Here is a 20903-nt window from a genome sequence, read left to right as displayed (position 1 = left end):
TCCTTCTCTTTCCCCTTTCCTTTTTTCCTTTTTTCCCTTTTTTTTTTTTCTGTTCAAAATTCAAATATCTACCCTACGCCCAAGTGGGCCAAGCCCATCTACCATAGTACAAATATATAAAAGTTATCAATTTTTATAGGTGATGTTTGTTTTTTGACTGAATAAAAAAAATTAAAATATTTAGTTTTTTCTATTCAACTAAAAATAACTTGTTAATATTGTCCAATATAATTAAAATGACTTTTATTTCTATTCAATTAAAAGTAACCTATTAATATTGTCTAACATAACTAAAGTAAATTTATTGATAACAAGTTCATTTTAGTTACATTGAACGATCTCAACAAATTACTTTTAATTAAATAGAAAAAATCAAATATTTTTATTTTTTTTTTATTCAATTAAAAAATAAACACCACCTTAAAGTACAAAATAAGACATATTTTATCAAAGTTTGACGGCCATTAAAGTGGCCTTTTTATGTGCAACAAATAAACTAATAGTCCAAGAAAAGAAATTACCCTAAAAGTGAGGTTCAAGCAAAGAAATGGAGCCCAAGTCATAAAGGAGGATGAATAGCAACACCTAAAAGGCTAAAATATTAATATGTGGCACCTTATCCATGGGATCCTGATTAGCTGACCTAACTGCAATAATAGACTCACATCCAATAGAATAAAAAAATTGTGAGATGTGAAATACTAGTATTAGTTGGAGAAAGATAATGTACAATAAATAATGTAGATAATGTAGGTGGGGTTAAGTTTGATTAGAAAGAGGGGCAAGTGCCATGTTTTAGCACTTTAAGGTGGAATCTGCCAAGTTCATTTCCCTCCTTCACATGCCTACTGATGAAAGGTCTTTGCTTTATGAAAAGGAAAGGAGGTGCTGTATGGGGTTCCTCTTCATTGGGGTGTGATTTTTGTAATTCATTCCAATCAAGTCAATTCTTTTTTCTCTAAGCTTTAATATTAAAAATTACATCTTTTATTAAATTGAAAGTGATTTTTTAATTGATTACTGCACAAAAAAACATATTTTGTTTTTGTCTCTTTTTGTTTTTTACCCATATATGTTCATGTCAAAATTTAAAAAATAAATGATTTCTTAAATTCAAATTTTTAATAATTTTATTATATTTAACCTTTTTTAATGTTTTATAAAATAAATTTAAGTAAAAGAATTTGAATTTCCTCGTCAAGGAATAGATAAATAATTTTTATAGAGCGTAAGTCTCTCAAAAGGTAATGGAAATTAACAAAGGTTTTCTCAAGCAAAACAAAGATGGACCTTGAGTGCAAAGGTAAAAGGGAGTTTGACTACAAGATCCACCCGTCGAATAGGGACAAAAGCCGACCTTAATGATCTAACGATATCGAATTGAAGGGTTATCACTCAATATATAAAAATTATTTTACAAATAATAGATTGTTCTTCCTAAAAATATTCATCGATAAAAAGGTTTGATACTTTGATATGGACTCTTTGCTACCTGAGACTTTGTGGTTTTCTTTTCTTATTTATTTATTTCCTATTGAGAGTGGATCAAAGACGCAAATGATGATGTATATTTTTCAAACATTTTCCTACTTTTGAAATAAATCCAACGAATGACTAACAAAAACAATTATGATAATATCACGGAAATCTAAAAATGTGGTTAAAAAATGTCGTGGTTAAAGATCCAATGAAATTGCCGACACAAAAACAAAGTATCGACAGAGTAGGAGCCATCGAGATTTGAAAAATGTAGATAAGAATGGTGAATGGTGAGGCCCCACCCATTCGGGCCATTCCCAATACCCATTCATCTCTCCCACGATCTTTGGACACCTTCGCAACCAGCATTTATAAATACCCCACCACCCACCACTGCACTCTCCCACATCACACCTTCACAGTTCACAAACCATCTTCCTCTCTCGTTTCTGCAGCTAATTTGATCACCACCACCATGTCGGAGGAGAAGCATCACCACCACCTCTTCCACCACAAGGACAAGCCTGTTGACGACGCCGTTCCCTACTCCGACACCACCTACTCCGACACCAGCTATGCTACCGATGGTGTCAGCGGCTACGCTGCCGAAACCACCGAAGTGTTAGCAGATGACCCAGGCCCTGACTACAGGAAGGAGGAGAAGCACCACAAGCATCTCGAGCACCTCGGCGAGCTCGGCGTCGCTGCTGCTGGCGCTTACGCCTTGGTAATGCCCCGTGTGTCATGAAGTTTGAAAATATTTTTGTTTTAATTAATTTTATACAAAGGAACTATTTCTTATCGTCTTGATGATGCTTGAATTATAGCATGAGAAGCACAAGTCGGAGAAAGACCCTGAGCATGCCCACAAGCACAAGATAGAAGAAGAGATTGCCGCGGCTGCTGCAGTGGGAGCTGGCGGGTTCGCGTTCCACGAGCATCACGAGAAGAAAGAAGCCAAGGAAGAAGATGAAGAGGCTCATGGAAAGAAGCATCACCATCTTTTCTAGACGCATGCATGTGTGCTTGTTGTGTAATTAGATTTACAATTGCCAGTGAGCAACTATGCTAAATAATTTCTATGTCTGAGCTATGTTGGATGAGTTTGTGTCTTGTTTCCTGGGTCTCTCTGTGTGTCCTTGTGAAACCCTTGTTGTGTGGCTTTATCATGATTATCGTTCCATGTTAATAAGATTATAGTTTGATGTTTCTTACTTTCTTCTGATAGGTTCATTCTTTTTTCTGACTCTCTCCTCTCCTCTCCTCTCCTCCACAACTTTTAAGATAACATCTTTGTGCCATTGACTAACTACCCTAACCTAACAACCCTTCATTTTTCTAACTTCTAAATCAAGATTCATCTGGACTGTGATCACTTGACAGCTTTCTCTAGAATTCATTGTTGAGGTTCCATACGAGGACAATTTTCTCTAGGGGAGTTGAGATCTGTATGCTCACTACTTTTCCACATATGGCACTAGTGGACGACTTGTATTTCTTTTTATCCTCCTTTCCTTTTTCTAGGGCGTTTTTGAACAATGTGCATGTGTATGTATACCATTTCAATAGGGTATATTTGAATCATGCAAGATGGCCTTATGATCATGAAACATGGACCCATTAATTAGTCAACAAGGACACCACTCCAATGACCTTGATGATTCAATTTGTACAAGATATCTCACCATTAATAAACCATCAACCAATAGAGGAATGTATAAAATTTTAGTCTAGCTTTACATTATTCCAGAGGAAGAAAGAATCCAGTTTGATCCATTCTAGTGGATCGAGATCGGAGAGAAAATGACAGGTTTTTGGATGAAAACAAGTGGCAAACGGTCGATGCATCGATCATGGGCATAGCAAGGAAATAACTAACTGAATGATGACTAGGAATGGCAGGTCATGAGAAGTTAGTTGAAGTTAATTATATGAAATCTATCCTAACCACAATTATCTCTTTATGTTGGCATGGGGTGTAAATTTCTTCTTCTGTTGATTAGCATTTGACCTTTCAAAACCCTAAATCTGCTTCCCAATGATCACAAACAAGCACATAACAAATGACCAATTGATTCCTCAGCTTGAAAATGAAGTAACAATGTGTAGAAAGCCAAGAACTCTTGAAACACTCATCCGAATATTCTCTTCTTCCATGCTTAGATCCTAATTACCCAAAGGGAAAAAAAATTACTACGTTAAAAGAAGAGTGGAAAGAGCATGAAAGAAGGCGGAGATGGGGGGAAGTTTGAAGTCTTTTGAGAGACTTATAGTTAGATGTCACCATCCATACACGACCCACCTCATACCACTAAAATCAATACTTGGCTTTCAATCCGCATATTCGCATCCCACCCTGATTTGACGCTCCTTATTCATTACCTTATGGACTTATGTGTATGGCACTGATGCCTTGATGGAAAATCAAAGCAAAAAGGCTTTTGAGTCCTTGAGAATCTTGCCCTTCACGCCGTTACCTCTCCATTAATTAGAGGGGGATGAGTTGGTCTTATCTAGATACAAAAATAGACTCATCTTCCAAACATTATCTTATTATTGATATCCCTTTTGGGCCTCCAATTATGTTAGTCCAAACCACTGAGCATGGGCTGGGTAAGCAGAATTGTGGGTCGATCTGTGTGTCTCGTCCAGCCCATAAAAGACAACTACTAGTGCTATCAATGATGGGAAATTATTATACCTTTTTTTCAAGCAAGAAATGGAATTTAATTGCAACAAATATGGGGCAATATATAGGAAATCATTCATTAATTCCAAACACCCTTTTCTGTATATATTTAGACTAGCGGATCAGATATATGTAAAAGACATAACTGCTAGTAAGAACGCGTTCTACTAAGGATCGAGGAAAAAGCCACCCAAGGTAACCACGTCATTAGGCTCCATGGATGGTGGTGGTGGTGGTGGTGGGGGAGCCGAAGAGGATGTGGTTGCATCACAGTAACCTTGGAGGATGTCGCCCTCCTCGGCAGTGAAACCAATGGAAGTAAGCATGGCAGGCCAGCATTGGTGCTCAATGGTCTGAATGGCTTGGCAACAGCCGGCCCCAAGGTGAGTCTCACCATTGAGGAAGAACAGGACAACCTCTCCAGTGCATGCCTGAAGCTCAAGCAAAGACTCCCAGCACTTGGATGATGAGTCGTCGTCCGCATGTAATCGAGCAGCAAGGCTGAAGCTCTTGTCCAGGTACCGTGCGGAAGCCATGGATCCCAGGCTCCATGCAGAGAGAAGAGTGAAAAGAAAGAGCTTCAGCATCAGAGCCATGTCGATCGAGTGCGGAAGCATGTATGCTGTGGTTTGTATATATAGTGAGAAATCGTGAGAGCAACATCCGTTACGTGCATGGGGATTCAAGAGGCTGAAAAAGGAAAATGAATCAACAAATATTGATTTGAAGTTGATGATGTTGAGACTATCCCATCCCATTTATCTTTAAAAAAATCCAGCAATTAAGAACATCATTCAAGTCCATATATGAAGTATTGTAACGTACAAATTCATAGAGGACCACCCATTCTTCTCCCATTGGGCCTGTGCTCCGAGGCCCAGGTCCAAGGTTTTGTTGTCTTTGTAAATGGTGGGGTGTGGGCTAAGGCCTCTTATGCCTCACATGGCATTACTCCTTTTTTTTTTTTGGGCTTTCATCACAAGGTAAAAGATAATTTTGAAATTTTGGTATTGGTATTATAAAGATTTTATCAAATATAGAAGGGCTTTTTTTATAACCTAAAATTAAGTTTCTACTAAGTGTTTTAAATAAAAATAACAAAATAAACATAAAAATTCTTATTAAATTTAAAAAATAATTTTTAATTCTCAAAAGTCAATTTAAATAACATCTTACCGCTTTTAGCTTGACTCACGAGGATCTCTTGTCGGTCCTAAACCTAAGAATTCTAATAACATAATCACCTACTCAAACTTGGCTTAACGGGAGCGATCAGATGAGAAATCCCAAAAACCATATTGAATTTTATAAAACTTGTTTTCAATGAAATAGTTTCACAAATAAAGAATTTGAAAAAAAAATAAAAAAGGGTTCTATGGTGGGTTACGAGCGGCTATGTTTAAATTAATCGCAAATCCTTACAAATTATACCAATAAAGTAGCTTTCATTCTCAAATTAATACTATTTTAAGTACAAAAAATTAAAACCATATATTAATGGTTGAATAGGAGTAGTAGCATCAAGCATAGAAGCTACACAAATGATTAATACCAAACCCTTTTCTATCAATCCTTCAAAGGTTTCCTTGATTTCCTCGAACCAAAAGTTGTAATCTCCCTACCTTATGCAGCTGCAGGTTGATCTCAAGCTTCACTAATTTAATAAATTAGTCATATGCTATGCACGTGGAGAGAGAAATTGGCACTTTCCCATAACATAGACTTAATCAATTCAAGGATTGACAAAATGAATAACAATAATAAATAAATATAAAAAGTACAACTTGCCCACATATTTTAGTGGTTGTCAAGAATTCCACCCACTCCTTTAGTGGAAAATCGAGGTCATGAATTATAAATAATAATAATTAATTAATTAAATATATGTATGGATGTTTTGAATCATACAATTGACCCTTTTTTTTAATAAAAATAATTGTATCAATCACATCACAATCTCACATTTGTTTTAATAAACTTTTGTGATCATCATTTTCAGTGGACTAAATCTAATCCACCCTATGAATGTGAGATATGGATATAAGACAAGGTAGTCAATTGATTGAAAATATGAAAGATGTATTCAATATTCAGTATGCCTCCTACATTCTTAAGAATCTACAAATTATGCTTGTTAGTATTTTAAGGGCTACTTGGTTGTCTCATTTTTGCAAGTAGGAATAAAATTATGAACAATTTTGTTTTATTTGCCTGTATAAATAATTGAAGTGTGTCCAATGTATCAAACAAAATAGGTTAGCCCTCCAATGTGATTAAGCATTAATGCCAAGTAATTTTTGTACGAAACCGTTCCATGATATAGATTAAATGTAAGTTGTCCGATGCCATTTTAGTCAGGTTATTGAAAGTTTAAAGAAGTTTTATCATTCGTTAGAAAAGTAAATTAATGATAAATGAATAATTGAAACACTTATTTATGATAACGGTTGGAGTTAGGATTAGGCACCCAAATGGGTTGACCTGATTTAACCCAATAAATAAGAAAATGAAAAAACGAGGGAGCTGTGTTTTGAAGTTTAAAACTTTCAAAGAGCATGATACTATTAAAAGAAAAGTTTTTCTTTTTCTTTTTCTGTGAAAAAATCTCTCTAAAGACCAAAAAAAAAAAAAAAACCATGTTTTTTCTTATTTTTTTTATCTCTCTCCATAAGACAATAGAAAAACATTTCTCTTAGTTTTTTTTTTCTTCGTTAAAATGAAGGTCAAAGTTCTTTTGCTGTAAAAAAAAAAATGGTTTTCATATTCATAATTTCATTTACGACTTAAGTTGAAAAAATTGATATGCAAAATAACTAATCAAGATTTTTGACCATAGTAGAAGACAACCCAAAAATCTTATTTTACATTAATAATCAAATCATAATGTACAAATTCCACCGTCCTAACAAATTTGCCACCTATATTTTACCAATAGGTTAAAAAATAATGATAAGCATCAAATAAATGAAGACAGCTTTGCAATTAGCAAATCCAGAAACAATAATTGAAGTGCAATTTGCAACACATTGGATTCTAGCAGTTACCAATTCATCTTCATATCTACATGCAACATGGTATTATATAGACATTGAAAATGACCTCTTTTGGAGTTATATTGGACTGATGAATATGAATAGCCACAGTAGTGATAGATTTTCTCCATTATCTCTGAGTTGAGTTATACCACGGAATTGCAAATTAGGTAGGGGGGAGAGGAGGAATAGACTGGGAAGCGAACATACAAATTGTGGAGAAGGGGCTTGAGTTTACAATCTCATATCATACAAAACTCTGATATCATATTGAATTATCAATTTTTCGAAAAACTTAAAATTTATAGGATTTGAGTTCAAATATGTATATCATACTATAAACATTTATATTGAGTAATCTCACCTAAATTCACTTTTACATTAAAGATTATTTGATAATTAATATAGATGTATTTTTTTAATTAAGTGATTTTCTAAAAAAATGTATGGAAAAGGGAGGCATTATTATTTATGATTAATTTCATTCATTTATTTTCAAGATTTTGTTAAATACATTTAATCCTCATCCGTTAAAATTTTATAAAATAACTCATGTATCTTGAGCGATAAAACTAACTAAAGAAAATAATGACATAAAATGTATTTAATAAAATTTCAAACAAATGAATTAATGGAATTAGACGGGCTTATGTAAAAACTCAAACATGGTAAATTAAATTAATTTTTATTATTTGTGATATAGAAATTAAATTTTTTTTTCCTAAAACGAGTTTTAATATTTAAAATTGGGAACACGTATGTGAAAACTATAAAATTATTAACAATTATAAAATATCCAAATATTAAATAATACACCGACTATATGGCTTTGCTATTTTAAAACGTGTGTATAATCCACGTATCAAAAAATAAAAATATAATATCGTAACTCACATCCAATCGTATAGATATTATTTACTTTTAATCCAAAATTATCACAGTTTTAAAAAACAATTTTGAGAACTTTCCCGTTGAAACTATGAGGGATATCATAGTTATTCATATTATTCTATTTCTATATGAGAAAATCTAGTATTAATATACCGATACCATACCTTAAAAAAAAAATCTAAATCAAAATAAGGGAAAATTTGTTTATGGAATGTAAATATTTCATATCATATGCTATTGAATTTATTGCAAATGAATTAAAAATTTAATATTTCTCGAACAAATATATTTGCTTTCCCGAGATCATCTCTCACTAGGCAAAATTTTCTCTGTCAGGATTAGCCAATCAGATCCATACACGTAGCCGAACTCCTATCCTATTAGCCAAACAGCCCCATATTCTATTACTCCCCAAACACCACCTCCTCCACAAAATGCCCGCCACGCTGTCCCGCCTTTTTTTAAACTTTTTTTTTCCTTTCTCTCTCCCTCCCTACTTTCTCGAACTTTCATTCAAAAATCTCACCCACCACCCAACAAAAATTACTTTCATTTCTATAAAATCGTTTCTAATAATGACGTCATCCGCATACGGACGCTTCTCCGCTTATGATGATTTACAGCTAGCGAAAGCGACCGACAATCCCAGTCGCTGAGCTGTCTGTGGACCTACTCTGGCACCACGTGGCCCACTTCTGCCAGACAATTTACAACAAAAACGCGTGCCAGATGTCTTCCAGTTGTAATAAAGCCCTCTACGCTATCGACGTGGCGTGCCATGCCACGTGGAAAAGTTGCTTTTCCAATATAATCCACCATCATTACACGTTTTCTGGGACACCCACTTTTTGCCAACGTGGCATATCACACTACCCAGTGGAAGGCATGATTGCTACTCCAGCTGTGATCCCACGTGTCGTCGTACTTCAGGGTTTCACTCACTTATTTTTAATTTGGTTGCTGAGTCTTGTTTACGAAGCCAAACCCTGGTGTTTGGGAAAAGATGCGGCAGATTTGGTAAAGCGAGTGCTAATTAAAAAATTGCTCCTGGGTACTTGAGAACCGTCCACTTTTGTAGAAGTGCAGCGGATGGAGGACACGTGTACAGTATTGGAATATACTCAATCATAGATCATTAGTTAATGATGGCAGCCGACCGCCCAATGCAAAAGGCAAGTTAAGATCATTGGTATTAGCAGTCAATCAACTCCTTCTTTGTATACTATTAACATCCAAGGATGCTCTTCACATGCCTTTCGTTCAACTAAATTTCATTTGTAAACAATTTAAAATTTTATTAAAACCCGCAAAATTAATTATCCCGTAATATAGAATAATAAAATAATACTCACGTCTCATTTGGGATAGTTTCGGATTTTGACTTAAATCGTAAATTAATTTAAATAAGATTAGTTAAACGGATATAAAAATCTGCATAAAACGTAAGAATAAGTTTTAGATTTCTCAAAAATAAGATAAAATGAAACCACAAAATAATTGATAGGTTAATTTGAGTTGGATTAAGATGGAAGGGTGATAAAAAAGAATGTTACCATAAATAGAATGGCTTGTAACTACAACATATAGTTAGTACCAATAATGCCCAAAAATAATAAAGGTGAACTTCTACTTAAGTTATTGGGCATCATAGAGCCTAGAGGGAAAGGATTTTGGGCATGATGGAAGTAAAGGGAGAGTGACCCACATAGGTGATAGGACCATGCCCTTGAAAAGGAGGGGGGCAATTGGAGAAGTAGAGGTTGAGTTGCATATAAGAGATCTGATGCCCAATCCACCTTGCTGGCAATTATTGATCTCCTTCTGCTTTTGCTTTTTCAACCCTTTTATTATTGATTTCACCTTTTCTATTGGACCAAGTGTTTGCATAGAAAAAGGTGAAGGGCAGTGATGAAAATGGGAGGGATTTGTCATTCATCAAAACTAAAACTCGTATTTTCATCACTGTCTCACTCTCACCTCTTGTACAGGCGACAGCTTCCTACACACGATTAAGATATTAATCATGATCATTTGCAAATTTAGCAGCCACAATTTAACCAAGCAGTCATGCAATCACAACAACCTCGATATTTAAAACAGTTTTCTATTCTTTAAAATAACAATATGAAAAATTTGTTTAATAATTAAAAATTATGTTTTATTTTTTATTCTTAAAAATAAAAAATACAATATTTTTAAATAATACACTTTAGTTATTTTTACCTTTTTTTTAGAGGTATTTTAAAAAATAAATATATAAATATTTAAAATGATTAAAAATAAGTTAAAAACATTTTAAGTTTTCAAACATATTTTAATAACAGTTTTAAAAAATTGTTTCCAAAAACTATTTTTTATAATTATTTTAAAAAATAGTTATTAATTTGGAAAGGTTTACAAAAATAATTTGTTTTTTTGAAAACTTAGATTATTCCTAAACTGGTTTTTGTATAATAATGATATTTTATTTTTTTATTTTTGGAAAAAAATGAGCTATAATTCTGTTTTAGATTTTCCCAATTTGAAGAAATATGTGGTTGAAAAATCTACCTCTGAGAACAAAAATAAGTCTGATTTTTGTAAACAACTGTAATCCAATGTGAGGATTCTAATTGGGACAAAAATGGGAATATGCCCAATATCTCATCGGGTGAGAATTCAAAAACCCATGAATTGTTTTTTGCTAATTTACTTTAATGCATGTCAAAAAACATTAAAATAAATGTTACCACCCCATCACACAATGATTCTATGGTTTCTATCATACAGCCATGCCCCAAAAAGTTACAATTTTACCAACCCCAGATGCCAATTAATTAGTGCCATTAAGATAATAGACATAAAGTCTCCAACTACTTCATCAGATTCAATGAGAGTCCATACCCCAAAAGGCAGGTAGACCACAGACTACAAATGTGATTGGTTTCAATCAAACTGATAATGCCCTTCCCTAGTTTGTTACCATCAATGTACCCACTCCACACCATCAGGTGGAGTCAGGACCACTGAAAACAACAATAGACCACCCCCCACCCCCCATTCCCATCCAATCAGTGGAAACCCATAGTATATAGATCAGATGGTGGATATGGACGGATTCAGTACAGTTATTAACCTCTGCAGGGGGCATGAGAGAGTGCATTGATGTCACTGAGGCATGAGACCACTCACCACACCATGGTACGGTTTATTCACCGACTTATGAATAGACACACAGACCCTCCATTCAATACAAAATATTAATGGAAAAAAGGCCATCCAAAAACCACCCCACTTGCCTACTATTTAAATACTTGTCACCGTCTCTTCACAGTAAAGCCTTTTTGCCTTGGAAAATACTATCTGTCTCGGTCTAAAGAACAACCCGAATGCAAATCAGCTGCTCAATCCTTTTCGGACTTTGTAGAACAACCCAGTGTAGAAAATTGCATATTTTGTATGTAAGCTGTTTGAAAAGGTCAAGTAAAGGGCTGGAATGTGCTGTGTTAGGTATAAAGTCAGTATAAAAGCTTTACTCTGAAGAGCCCACCGTTGCTGAAAATCAAAAGGTATTGCCAACGGTTACTTGGCCTTCTTGTATGGAAAAACCTTTACCATGATCTTTCATGTCCCTTGGACTTTTTTTTTTTAATTTTTTTTTTATTTTTATCAAATATCCTTTTGACGTTACGTAAGATAGGTAAAATAATTAACAACGATGGTGCGTCACTGCTACATTATGGGATGATTAAAATTTGTAGGATGATGGGGTGGGGGTGTGGTGGTCCAAGGGGAAGGGGCGTGAGCAGTGAGCACTCACACCCAAGACTTTCCTTGTCTTTTAATGCACGTAAAAGTGAAGGCGTTCCAAAAATGCAAAGAAAGAATCAATCACCGTCACTTTGTCTATTTCCTCTTCAATTTATCGCGATAAATCGCCCAGATCTCGGGTTCCTCCACACGTGCCGCACGTGGAGCCTTTACAACTCATAAACTCCTCCCCGCTGTTTGTCACTTGCCCCTTTTTTTCCTCCCATTGTAAAATCCTGTCCCTCTCTCTCTCTCTCTAAACCCTCCACCTTCTCTCTCTAAAAAGTAAAAACTCCACTCTCATTCTCTCTCTAGCTCTACTTTTTTTTTTTTTTTTTGGGGGTTTTATTTTTAATTTTATTGCACAACAGGACACACAAAAGCCGTGAGGGAGATACATCACATCAACATCTAAGAAAAGGAAACACCTAATTTTTTATTTTTTATTTTATTTATTATTTATTTTGTTTTAATGGAAATGAGTAAATAAATTAGGAAAAAGAAAAAAAGAAAAAAGGGGGAGGCAAAAGGGATAGAATTACGAGAGTGCCCTAGTCGTCGCCCACCGTGTGCCACCGTAGCTCAGGTGGGCCACCACCACCCACCACCAGCAGAGGCACCACTGCCATCAAAATCTGAGCCCCACCCCAATGTTGATGATAAAGCCATGAATTAGGAGGGCGCTCTTGTGCAATACGCGTTGAAATTTCAACGCCCCAATAGATTCCTTTCTTTCTCTCTCTCTCTCTCTAACATCATCTGCAACCCCGTGTCACGGATCGGCTCTACCCACTTCTGAGTTCTGAGAGACCCACCCATCTGTTACGTTTAAAAACATTGGGTTTTCTTTGAGGAACAATCAAACAAAAACAGTGATACTTTTTTCTCATTTTGTTGTTTTCCCCACTCTTCTTTTTTATTGTTTGCATCTCCCTCTCTCTATCTAGGGTGTGAATTTGTTCATTGTGTGATGTGGGGTTGGGTTATTTTGTGAGAAAGTGAGCTGAAAGGGAGAGGCGGAGAGAAAAAAAAAAAAGTCTGCTTCTTGCGCATGAGAGGGGTTGGGAGATTGATATCGTGAGGTGGGTCTTCTTGATTTCGAGCATTTGGGGTTCTATCTGGGTCTGATTCTTGAGGGCTTTCATGGATACCAAAGGAAGACTCGTGGCGGGTTCACACAACCGGAACGAGTTTGTTCTGATCAATGCTGATGAGATTGGACGAGTAAGTTCCTTCAAAATCTCTCCTTTTTTTAATTCTATTTTTTTATTTCAACTCGTTGATCGACTCCATTTCTGGATTTTAAGAAAAATATCTAAAAATGTGCTTTCTCTATTTTTTCTTCCGACGTTCTTCTTGTCTATGAAACTTTTTGTCAGCCCCATTTCTTGATTTTGAAGACATCCATTTGCTCATTTTCTGTTACAGTGATTTTATTTTGTTCTCATAACATTTTTTTTCCATTATTTTCTGTATTTAGCTTTTGTGGGTTCTGCCATTTCCTTCTTGGGTTAGTGACACTATCTTCCATTAATTTTTTTCCCTCTGATCCAAGTTCCTGTTTTTAAAGGTGTGATTCTTGAATGGGATGGCTTTTACTTCCCTTTTCATTTTCATGACTCTTTTAGCTCTTTTGCTCATGCTTGTTCTGGAACTCTGTACTTTCACAAATCCATACCTTTCCCCTTATTTTCTATGTTTCATACAGGTCTGCACCAAAATTTTATACTTTATTTCTGCATATGTGTGTGTGTGTGTTTTTGTATGTGTGAATGAGTAGTTTAAAAATCATATGCTGCTTCAATATTCTATCTGGGGTTGTTGAGCAAAAAATCCAGTTTTCATGACCTAATGCCGATTGACTTTGCTGTGACATACAGGTGACTTCCGTGAAAGAATTGAGTGGGCAGATTTGTCAGATTTGTGGGGATGAGATAGAGATTACTGTGGATGGGGAGCCATTCGTTGCCTGTAATGAATGTGCATTCCCTGTATGCAGACCCTGCTACGAGTATGAAAGAAGGGAGGGTAATCAAGCTTGCCCTCAATGCAAAACCAGATACAAACGCATCAAAGGTAAAGGGTTTCTATAATTTCTTGGTTGACTCTGTCTCTTTTCTATTACTCTGTGTTTTTTCATCCCAAACTCCACTCTACTTGGTGATGATTCCACTAATAGCACACTTAAAACATCAGGTAGTCCCAGAGTTGAAGGGGATGAAGAGGAAGATGACATTGATGATTTGGAGAATGAGTTTGATTTCAGAAGCAATTACAGTAGGGATCCTCATCAGGTTGCAGAGGCTATGCTCTCTGCTCACCTGAACATCGGCAGCCATGCCCATACTTCAGGGATTAGTACGCCTTTGGATCTGGATTCTTCATCAGTCCCTTCAGGAATCCCTCTTCTGACCTATGGCCAATATGTAAGTTGATTTAACACTCGCATTTTTTATTCATCGTTCCATTTCTATGTTCATATAATTAATGATTCCTGTTTTATGATAATAGTTGTTTGCTTGTTTTCAATGAAGGATGTCGGGATTTCCTCTGATAAGCACGCCCTTATCATTCCTCCATTCATGGGGCGTGGAAAACGAGTCCATCCTATGCCATTTCCTGATTCTTCTATGTCCTGTAAGTCTTGTTATTCCTCATTAGTTTTTATGTGGAATTGAACCCTTTTCTCACTGTTATGTCTATTCACATTTACTTCATCATATTTATTGTGCCTTCTGGTTTTGTTGTTGCAGTGCCACCCAGACCAATGGATCCTAAGAAAGACCTGGCAGTATATGGGTATGGAAGTGTTGCGTGGAAGGACCGAATGGAAGAGTGGAAGAAAAAGCAGAATGATAAACTTCAGGTTGTTAAGCACCAAGGAGGAAATGATGGTGGAAACTTTGATGAAGATGAACTGGATGATCCTGATTTGCCCAAGTAGGTGCATTTTTTCAATCACTGCTTCACCATATTCTATTTGTTGCATCTTCTCCTGTAACTTTTTTCTTCGTAGCTTAGTATAATTTGGGATTTTAAAGTACTATTTCTTGAATTCTTTTCATGCATCAAACTGTTTTTTGGTAACTTAAGCTCTCAGGCTAACAGCATTGTTATTCACCTGCGAGTTTATCATTTCTATTTTTGTTCTTTTCTTGGGTGAAAGAAATTGCCTCAAATAGAGCATTGTCGGTGGCTTTGTGTTAAGATTAAATGTAATACAAGAGTGCAAGTTATTGGAGCAATATGAAGCATCAACTTTTTAACCTTGACAAGATTGAAATGAGGTCATTTGCTAGATATTTTTTGTCATTTATCAAAACCGTAAATTGGTCGTATTCGTTCATTAGGGGACCATGGCACATGCAATGCATGTGAACAAAGTAAACATGTGTTAATGAGAAATTCAACGCTACTACTATGAAGATCTAACATGTCATGGACGTGAAAGCCCACTTTAGTATTACATGGTAAAAGCTTAAAAAGGAAAAAAAAATAAAACTGCTTAGATGCTGTTCATTGAAAGTTGAAGGGACGTGAGCAGTGGAGCACCACCTTTATGGGCATGGCCCATAAGTTAAAATTTTGGCAGAATTTGAATGAGAAATAGGTCGCTTATGGATCAATGTATAACAAAATTATTGGGTGATGAAATTTATGATGTTAAACATTTGTTAACTAACATGTGATTGAACTTGGGGTTGCTACTTGCTAGTGAGCTGAATATATTAATTGTTGTTCATACATGTTAGAGGCATGAAAGTGGTTAACTTGAACTTGGAAGGGATGTAGGTGTGAGTCAATTAACAATCCATTTAGAAAACAATTATCATTAGAATCAGAAAAGCTAAATGCACATTGGAAACAGCTACATGCACATTTTTGTATGAAACTCCTGAAGCATAGCTATTGGGAGATAGCTACATCTATAGTTTTGCAAATGCTTTCATGTGTTTGCAACAAAAATGCACTACAAACATGTTTGTCTCCATGTTTCTTCAAAAAATGAATGTGGACGCATTTGTCAGTGTGTAAACAGGTATCAGAACTGTTTGTCAAGTTGATGAATGTCTGACATGCTCATTGCTGACAGTTAGAAGTCTTCACCTATTGGGAACAGTAACAATATCTTATGAAATAAAATTTCCTTGTGTTAGTCTGAGTAGAGGTGGTATAGAAAGCATTATCTCAATTTAATTAGGAACTGAACATCACATTCCTCTTTCCATTATTTGTGTTTTCCCCATTTCTCTTATTTGAATGTGAAGGACTTATTATTTATTTTTGTTTTTTTATGTAGGATGGATGAAGGCAGGCAACCTCTATCTAGAAAAATACCAATTCCTTCAAGCAAGATAAATCCATACAGAATCATAATTATACTCCGGCTTGTGATTCTTGGCTTCTTCTTTCATTATAGAATCCTCCACCCGGTTAATGATGCATATGCATTATGGTTAACATCAGTTATTTGTGAAATATGGTTTGCTGTATCATGGATACTGGATCAGTTCCCAAAGTGGTACCCAATCGAGCGGGAAACATACCTTGATAGGCTATCACTGAGGTATTTGGGGTGCTCTCTCTCCCTCTCTCTCTCTTGTTTGGTTGTATGCATGGTACTGTTTTCTTAGCTATGCGTCTTAAACCTTGTTCTCAGGTATGAAAAAGAAGGGAAGCCATCTGAATTAGCTGATATAGACATATTCGTAAGTACAGTTGATCCCATGAAAGAACCTCCACTTATCACAGCAAACACAGTTCTGTCAATCCTTGCAGTAGATTATCCAGTCGAGAAAGTTGCATGCTATGTCTCAGATGATGGTGCTGCCATGCTTACTTTTGAAGCCCTTTCTGAGACATCTGAGTTTGCTAGGAGGTGGGTCCCATTCTGTAAGAAGTTCAGCATTGAGCCGAGGGCCCCAGAATGGTACTTTGCTCAGAAGGTTGACTATCTGAAAGACAAAGTGCATCCGGAGTTTGTTAGGGAACGTCGTGCAATGAAGGTTAACACCTTGTATCTTTATCTGTTCATATTTTGGTCCAATGAATGTGCATTCTATATAAGCTGCATGCGGGTTAAACAAAATGCCATCTTAAACCATATAGAGTGGCATTAAATATGCATCATTAAAATGGCTTGTGGAGGACAAGTTTTAGAATTTAGTGATAAAAGATGTCCTGTTGTGATGATTTTTTATCTTTGACAAAGTATTGCCATGATAACCATTGCTGAGAGCAATAAGTTGATTTCAAAACAATAATATTTGGTTCCTGATTGGTGCAGAGGGAGTATGAAGAGTTCAAAATTCGGATAAATGCATTGGTTTCTATGGCCCAGAAGGTCCCCGAGGAAGGTTGGACAATGCAGGATGGGACTCCATGGCCTGGGAACAATGTCAGGGACCATCCTGGAATGATCCAGGTGAGGGGGTGATTTCTTTCTTCGAGTGCATTCATGGATTTTTGTGCCTGAGCAGCATGCATCTTGCTGGACCTTCTACATACTGAGATTTGAGACATTAAAAGATTTTTTTCTCTATTTTTGCCTTGCACAGGTTTTTCTTGGTCATAATGGTGTTCGTGATGTTGAAGGAAATGAGTTGCCTCGTCTAGTTTATGTGTCTCGTGAGAAGAGACCGGGATTTGATCACCACAAAAAAGCTGGGGCAATGAATGCTTTGGTAGAGCTCTCTCTCTCTCTCTCATTCTTTTTCTTTGGGATCCCATTTTTTGTTTTCCCATTTCCTGATTGGGGGCTATTGTTTTGACTGTTTATTCAAGATGCGAGTCTCAGCAATCATCTCTAATGCTCCTTACCTACTGAACGTGGACTGTGATCACTATATAAACAACAGTAAGGCCCTTCGTGAAGCCATGTGCTTCATGATGGACCCCACATCAGGAAAGAAAATCTGTTATGTACAGTTTCCTCAAAGGTTTGATGGGATTGATCGCAATGATAGATACTCAAATCGCAACGTTGTATTCTTTGATGTACGTAAGGCACTCCAGTGTGAATTTGATACAATGATGCACAGATGTGAATTTGTAAAATTTTGATTGAGGAAAGCTAATTTTTTGTTTTCAATTAAAAACAGATCAATATGAAAGGTTTGGATGGGATCCAGGGACCAATTTATGTTGGAACTGGCTGTGTCTTCAGACGGCAGGCACTCTATGGATATGATGCCCCTGTCAATAAGAAACCCCCAGGAAAGACGTGTAATTGTTGGCCAAAATGGTGCTGCTTGTGTTGTGGATCAAGGAAGAAAAACAAGAAAGTGAAGTCAACTGACAAAAAGAAGAAGATGAAAAACAGGGAAGCTTCAAAGCAAATACATGCACTCGAAAATATTGAAGAGGGAATTGAAGGTAAGGGTGGCTTTGAAGGAAATATGGGTCTTATTCTAATATATGCAATTGTTATTTACTTTTGCAAGTAGTCTAGATATTTCAAGTAATTCTTAATAATATGAAAAATTCCCAATTTTTAATCATTAACCGCAATCATATTGTCTTATTATCTGCATTTTTTTTGTTGTATTCTAGATATTTCAAGTAATTCTTAAATGACCTTCAAAATTCCTAATTTATCTTAATTAATTGGCAACAATGTTGTGTATAACTTTTCCCATGTGAAGTTGATTTTTTGAATTTTCTATTATTGTTTTTTTAGTTAACTCAATATGTGTATTCAAGGTAGTAATTATTGGGGGGACACTGGTTTTCTTGCTTCAGGTCTACTGCTTTTAAAGCCAAAGTAGTAATATTACTGTGGAATTTATATTGCAGGAATAGATAATGACAGATCATTGCTCATGCCCCAAGTGAAATTTGAGAAAAAATTTGGACAGTCTCCGGTTTTTATAGCTTCCACGCTTTTAGAAGAAGGTGGTGTTCCAAAAGGAGCAACCACTGCTTCACTTTTGAAAGAAGCCATCCATGTCATTAGCTGTGGTTATGAAGATAAAACAGAATGGGGGAAAGAGGTAAGAAGCATCTGTCTAAAATTTAAAAGCTTCTAGCTTTTCCAGTCCCTTCCAAACAAGGTGTAAACTTTTTTTCATCTGTATCTAAATTCCAGATTTTGAATTATGAATCAGGTTGGGTGGATATATGGCTCTGTTACAGAGGATATATTAACAGGATTCAAGATGCAATGCCATGGTTGGCGATCAGTGTACTGCATACCCAAGAGGCCGGCATTTAAGGGGTCAGCTCCCATTAACCTGTCAGATCGTTTACACCAGGTTCTACGTTGGGCACTTGGATCTGTTGAGATTTTCTTCAGTAGGTATTGCCCTATATGGTATGGCTATGGAGGTGGTTTGAAATGGTTGGAGCGCTTCTCTTATATCAACTCAGTTGTTTATCCGTGGACGTCCATTCCCTTGATTGCCTACTGTACCTTGCCGGCTTTCTGTCTCCTCACTGGGAAGTTCATTGTCCCCGAGGTAACCTCTAGCTCTATTTCATTCTTAAATATCAATCTCTGTAATGTCCATTTTGAGATCTTCTTTTCTTTTCCTTGGAAGAACCACAAGATTATATAGTTGTAGGTTCATGATAGAATACTTGTAACCACAAGCATCAAAACATTTCTACTAATATTCAGGCAAGGTTTTCCATTGGAGAATGGAACTTTTGACATCTCGTGTCAAGTTCAATCTCCAGGTTGCTTTTCTAGTTTTCATTAGCCTTGAAATTTCCTTTCCTCCTTGAAATTTCAGAAGTTTCACTTGATCATACTAGTCTTCAGTTGATATCCATGAAATCAAACTTTGTTTCCTATCTACTAGATATTTGTTGAAGTCAACATCATGGTGTTTTCATTTAAGATGGTAGCTGGATTCTATAGCTTTTCATAAACCTGAATATTCATTCATCTCCATAGGCCAAAACAAGGATCCTGTGCTTAGCATAGTTTTCATTAGTTGTGGGTTGTGATGGTTTCAGCTAATCCTAATTTTTTGCATGATGTGCAGATTAGCAACTATGCCAGTATTATTTTCATGGCCCTCTTCATATCTATAGCTGCAACTGGTGTCCTTGAGATGCAGTGGGGACGGGTTGCCATAGATGACTGGTGGAGAAATGAGCAGTTCTGGGTGATTGGTGGTGCTTCATCACATCTGTTTGCTCTCTTCCAAGGTCTGCTTAAGGTTTTGGCAGGTGTTAACACAAACTTCACTGTTACATCCAAAGGAGGAGATGATGGAGAGTTTTCGGAGCTCTACCTTTTTAAGTGGACATCTTTGTTGATCCCTCCCCTGACGTTACTGATCCTGAATATAATTGGGGTCATGGTTGGGATTTCAGATGCCATCAATAACGGTTATGAAGAATGGGGCCCTCTATTTGGTAAGCTGTTCTTTGCCTTATGGGTCATTGTTCACCTGTACCCCTTCCTCAAGGGGTTAATGGGGAAACAAGATAGGCTTCCCACCATTATTGTTGTGTGGTCAATTCTTCTAGCCTCAATCTTCTCACTTCTATGGGTCAGAGTCAACCCATTTGTATCAAAAGGTGGTATTGTATTAGAAGTCTGTGGATTGGATTGTGACTAGGATTACATGAAATTTAAATTTTAGATGGTTTGAACTATATATAGAAAGGCTGTCTGGGAATTGCAGAAGAGGGATGTGTTTTTGATCGAAGACGAAGCTATCTCTCAACACTCGCATGGTTGTGAATGAGAATCATCAGATGAGTTGAGATGTGAAGGAAATGGAGGTGGGGGGGGCCGGGGGGTTGTGTAGATAAAAAGGACTGAGATATGACTTGGTTATTTGTTTTGCAGAATTTCCATTCATTCTTTTTTTCTTTTTTTATACACGTTGGTTTTGTGGTTGGATGGGGTTGGATCATTCTGTAATCCCAAAAGGAATATACGTTAGATTTAATCATAAATATATCCCCTTCTCAATAAGGGACTTCTTCATATATATGGGCTCCTTCAAATGATTTTTCTCCTCTTTTGGTACTTGGGTTTTGATGAATTAGTGCTAAAAAATTGTTGG

General features: G+C 36.2%; 3 protein-coding genes across 3 annotated transcripts; 2 read left to right on the top strand and 1 right to left on the bottom strand.

Moving 5' to 3' along the window:
- Positions 1 to 1603: 1603 nt before the first annotated feature.
- LOC100250281 (putative transcription factor) lies at positions 1604 to 2693 on the top strand. The gene is made up of 2 exons (XM_002265554.5): positions 1604 to 2206; positions 2307 to 2693. The coding sequence occupies exons 1-2, from the start codon at positions 1760 to 1762 to the stop codon at positions 2487 to 2489; spliced, it is 630 nt and encodes a 209-aa protein (XP_002265590.2). The 5' UTR covers positions 1604 to 1759; the 3' UTR covers positions 2490 to 2693.
- Positions 2694 to 4221: 1528 nt separating this feature from the next.
- Positions 4222 to 4966, bottom strand: LOC104882683 (egg cell-secreted protein 1.3). Its single transcript, XM_010666841.3, has one exon. It carries the CDS (start codon positions 4924 to 4926, stop codon positions 4336 to 4338), a length of 591 nt encoding a protein of 196 aa, XP_010665143.2. The 5' UTR covers positions 4927 to 4966; the 3' UTR covers positions 4222 to 4335.
- A 7432-nt stretch (positions 4967 to 12398) lies between these two features.
- LOC100255463 (cellulose synthase A catalytic subunit 2 [UDP-forming]) lies at positions 12399 to 20826 on the top strand. The gene is made up of 14 exons (XM_002265919.5): positions 12399 to 13104; positions 13761 to 13956; positions 14077 to 14306; positions 14415 to 14517; positions 14634 to 14820; positions 16181 to 16447; positions 16541 to 16886; positions 17168 to 17305; positions 17439 to 17564; positions 17665 to 17877; positions 17982 to 18255; positions 18676 to 18872; positions 18987 to 19337; positions 19869 to 20826. Exons 1-14 carry the CDS (start codon positions 13024 to 13026, stop codon positions 20448 to 20450), a joined length of 3291 nt encoding a protein of 1096 aa, XP_002265955.1. The 5' UTR covers positions 12399 to 13023; the 3' UTR covers positions 20451 to 20826.
- Positions 20827 to 20903: the final 77 nt, after the last annotated feature.

Source organism: Vitis vinifera, chromosome 18, assembly GCF_030704535.1.
Source record: "Vitis vinifera cultivar Pinot Noir 40024 chromosome 18, ASM3070453v1".
In the NCBI taxonomy this organism is placed as follows: domain Eukaryota; kingdom Viridiplantae; phylum Streptophyta; class Magnoliopsida; order Vitales; family Vitaceae; genus Vitis; species Vitis vinifera.
This window is presented reverse-complemented; position numbering and strand designations above follow the sequence as displayed.

What these genes read in the sequence shown, in the direction of transcription:
- LOC100250281 (XM_002265554.5), top strand. Translation starts at nt 1,760, where the DNA reads ATGGTGAATGGTGAGGCCCCACCCATTCGGGCCATTCCCAATACCCAT. An exon ending in CTGCTGGCGCTTACGCCTTG is followed by an intron (nt 2,207 to 2,306) that starts GTAATGCCCCGT and finishes CTTGAATTATAG; the next exon opens with CATGAGAAGCACAAGTCGGA.
- LOC104882683 (XM_010666841.3), bottom strand. Translation starts at nt 4,926, where the DNA reads ATGGGATGGGATAGTCTCAACATCATCAACTTCAAATCAATATTTGTT.
- LOC100255463 (XM_002265919.5), top strand. Translation starts at nt 13,024, where the DNA reads ATGGATACCAAAGGAAGACTCGTGGCGGGTTCACACAACCGGAACGAG. An exon ending in CAGATACAAACGCATCAAAG is followed by an intron (nt 13,957 to 14,076) that starts GTAAAGGGTTTC and finishes TTAAAACATCAG; the next exon opens with GTAGTCCCAGAGTTGAAGGG. An exon ending in GCAACGTTGTATTCTTTGAT is followed by an intron (nt 17,878 to 17,981) that starts GTACGTAAGGCA and finishes AATTAAAAACAG; the next exon opens with ATCAATATGAAAGGTTTGGA.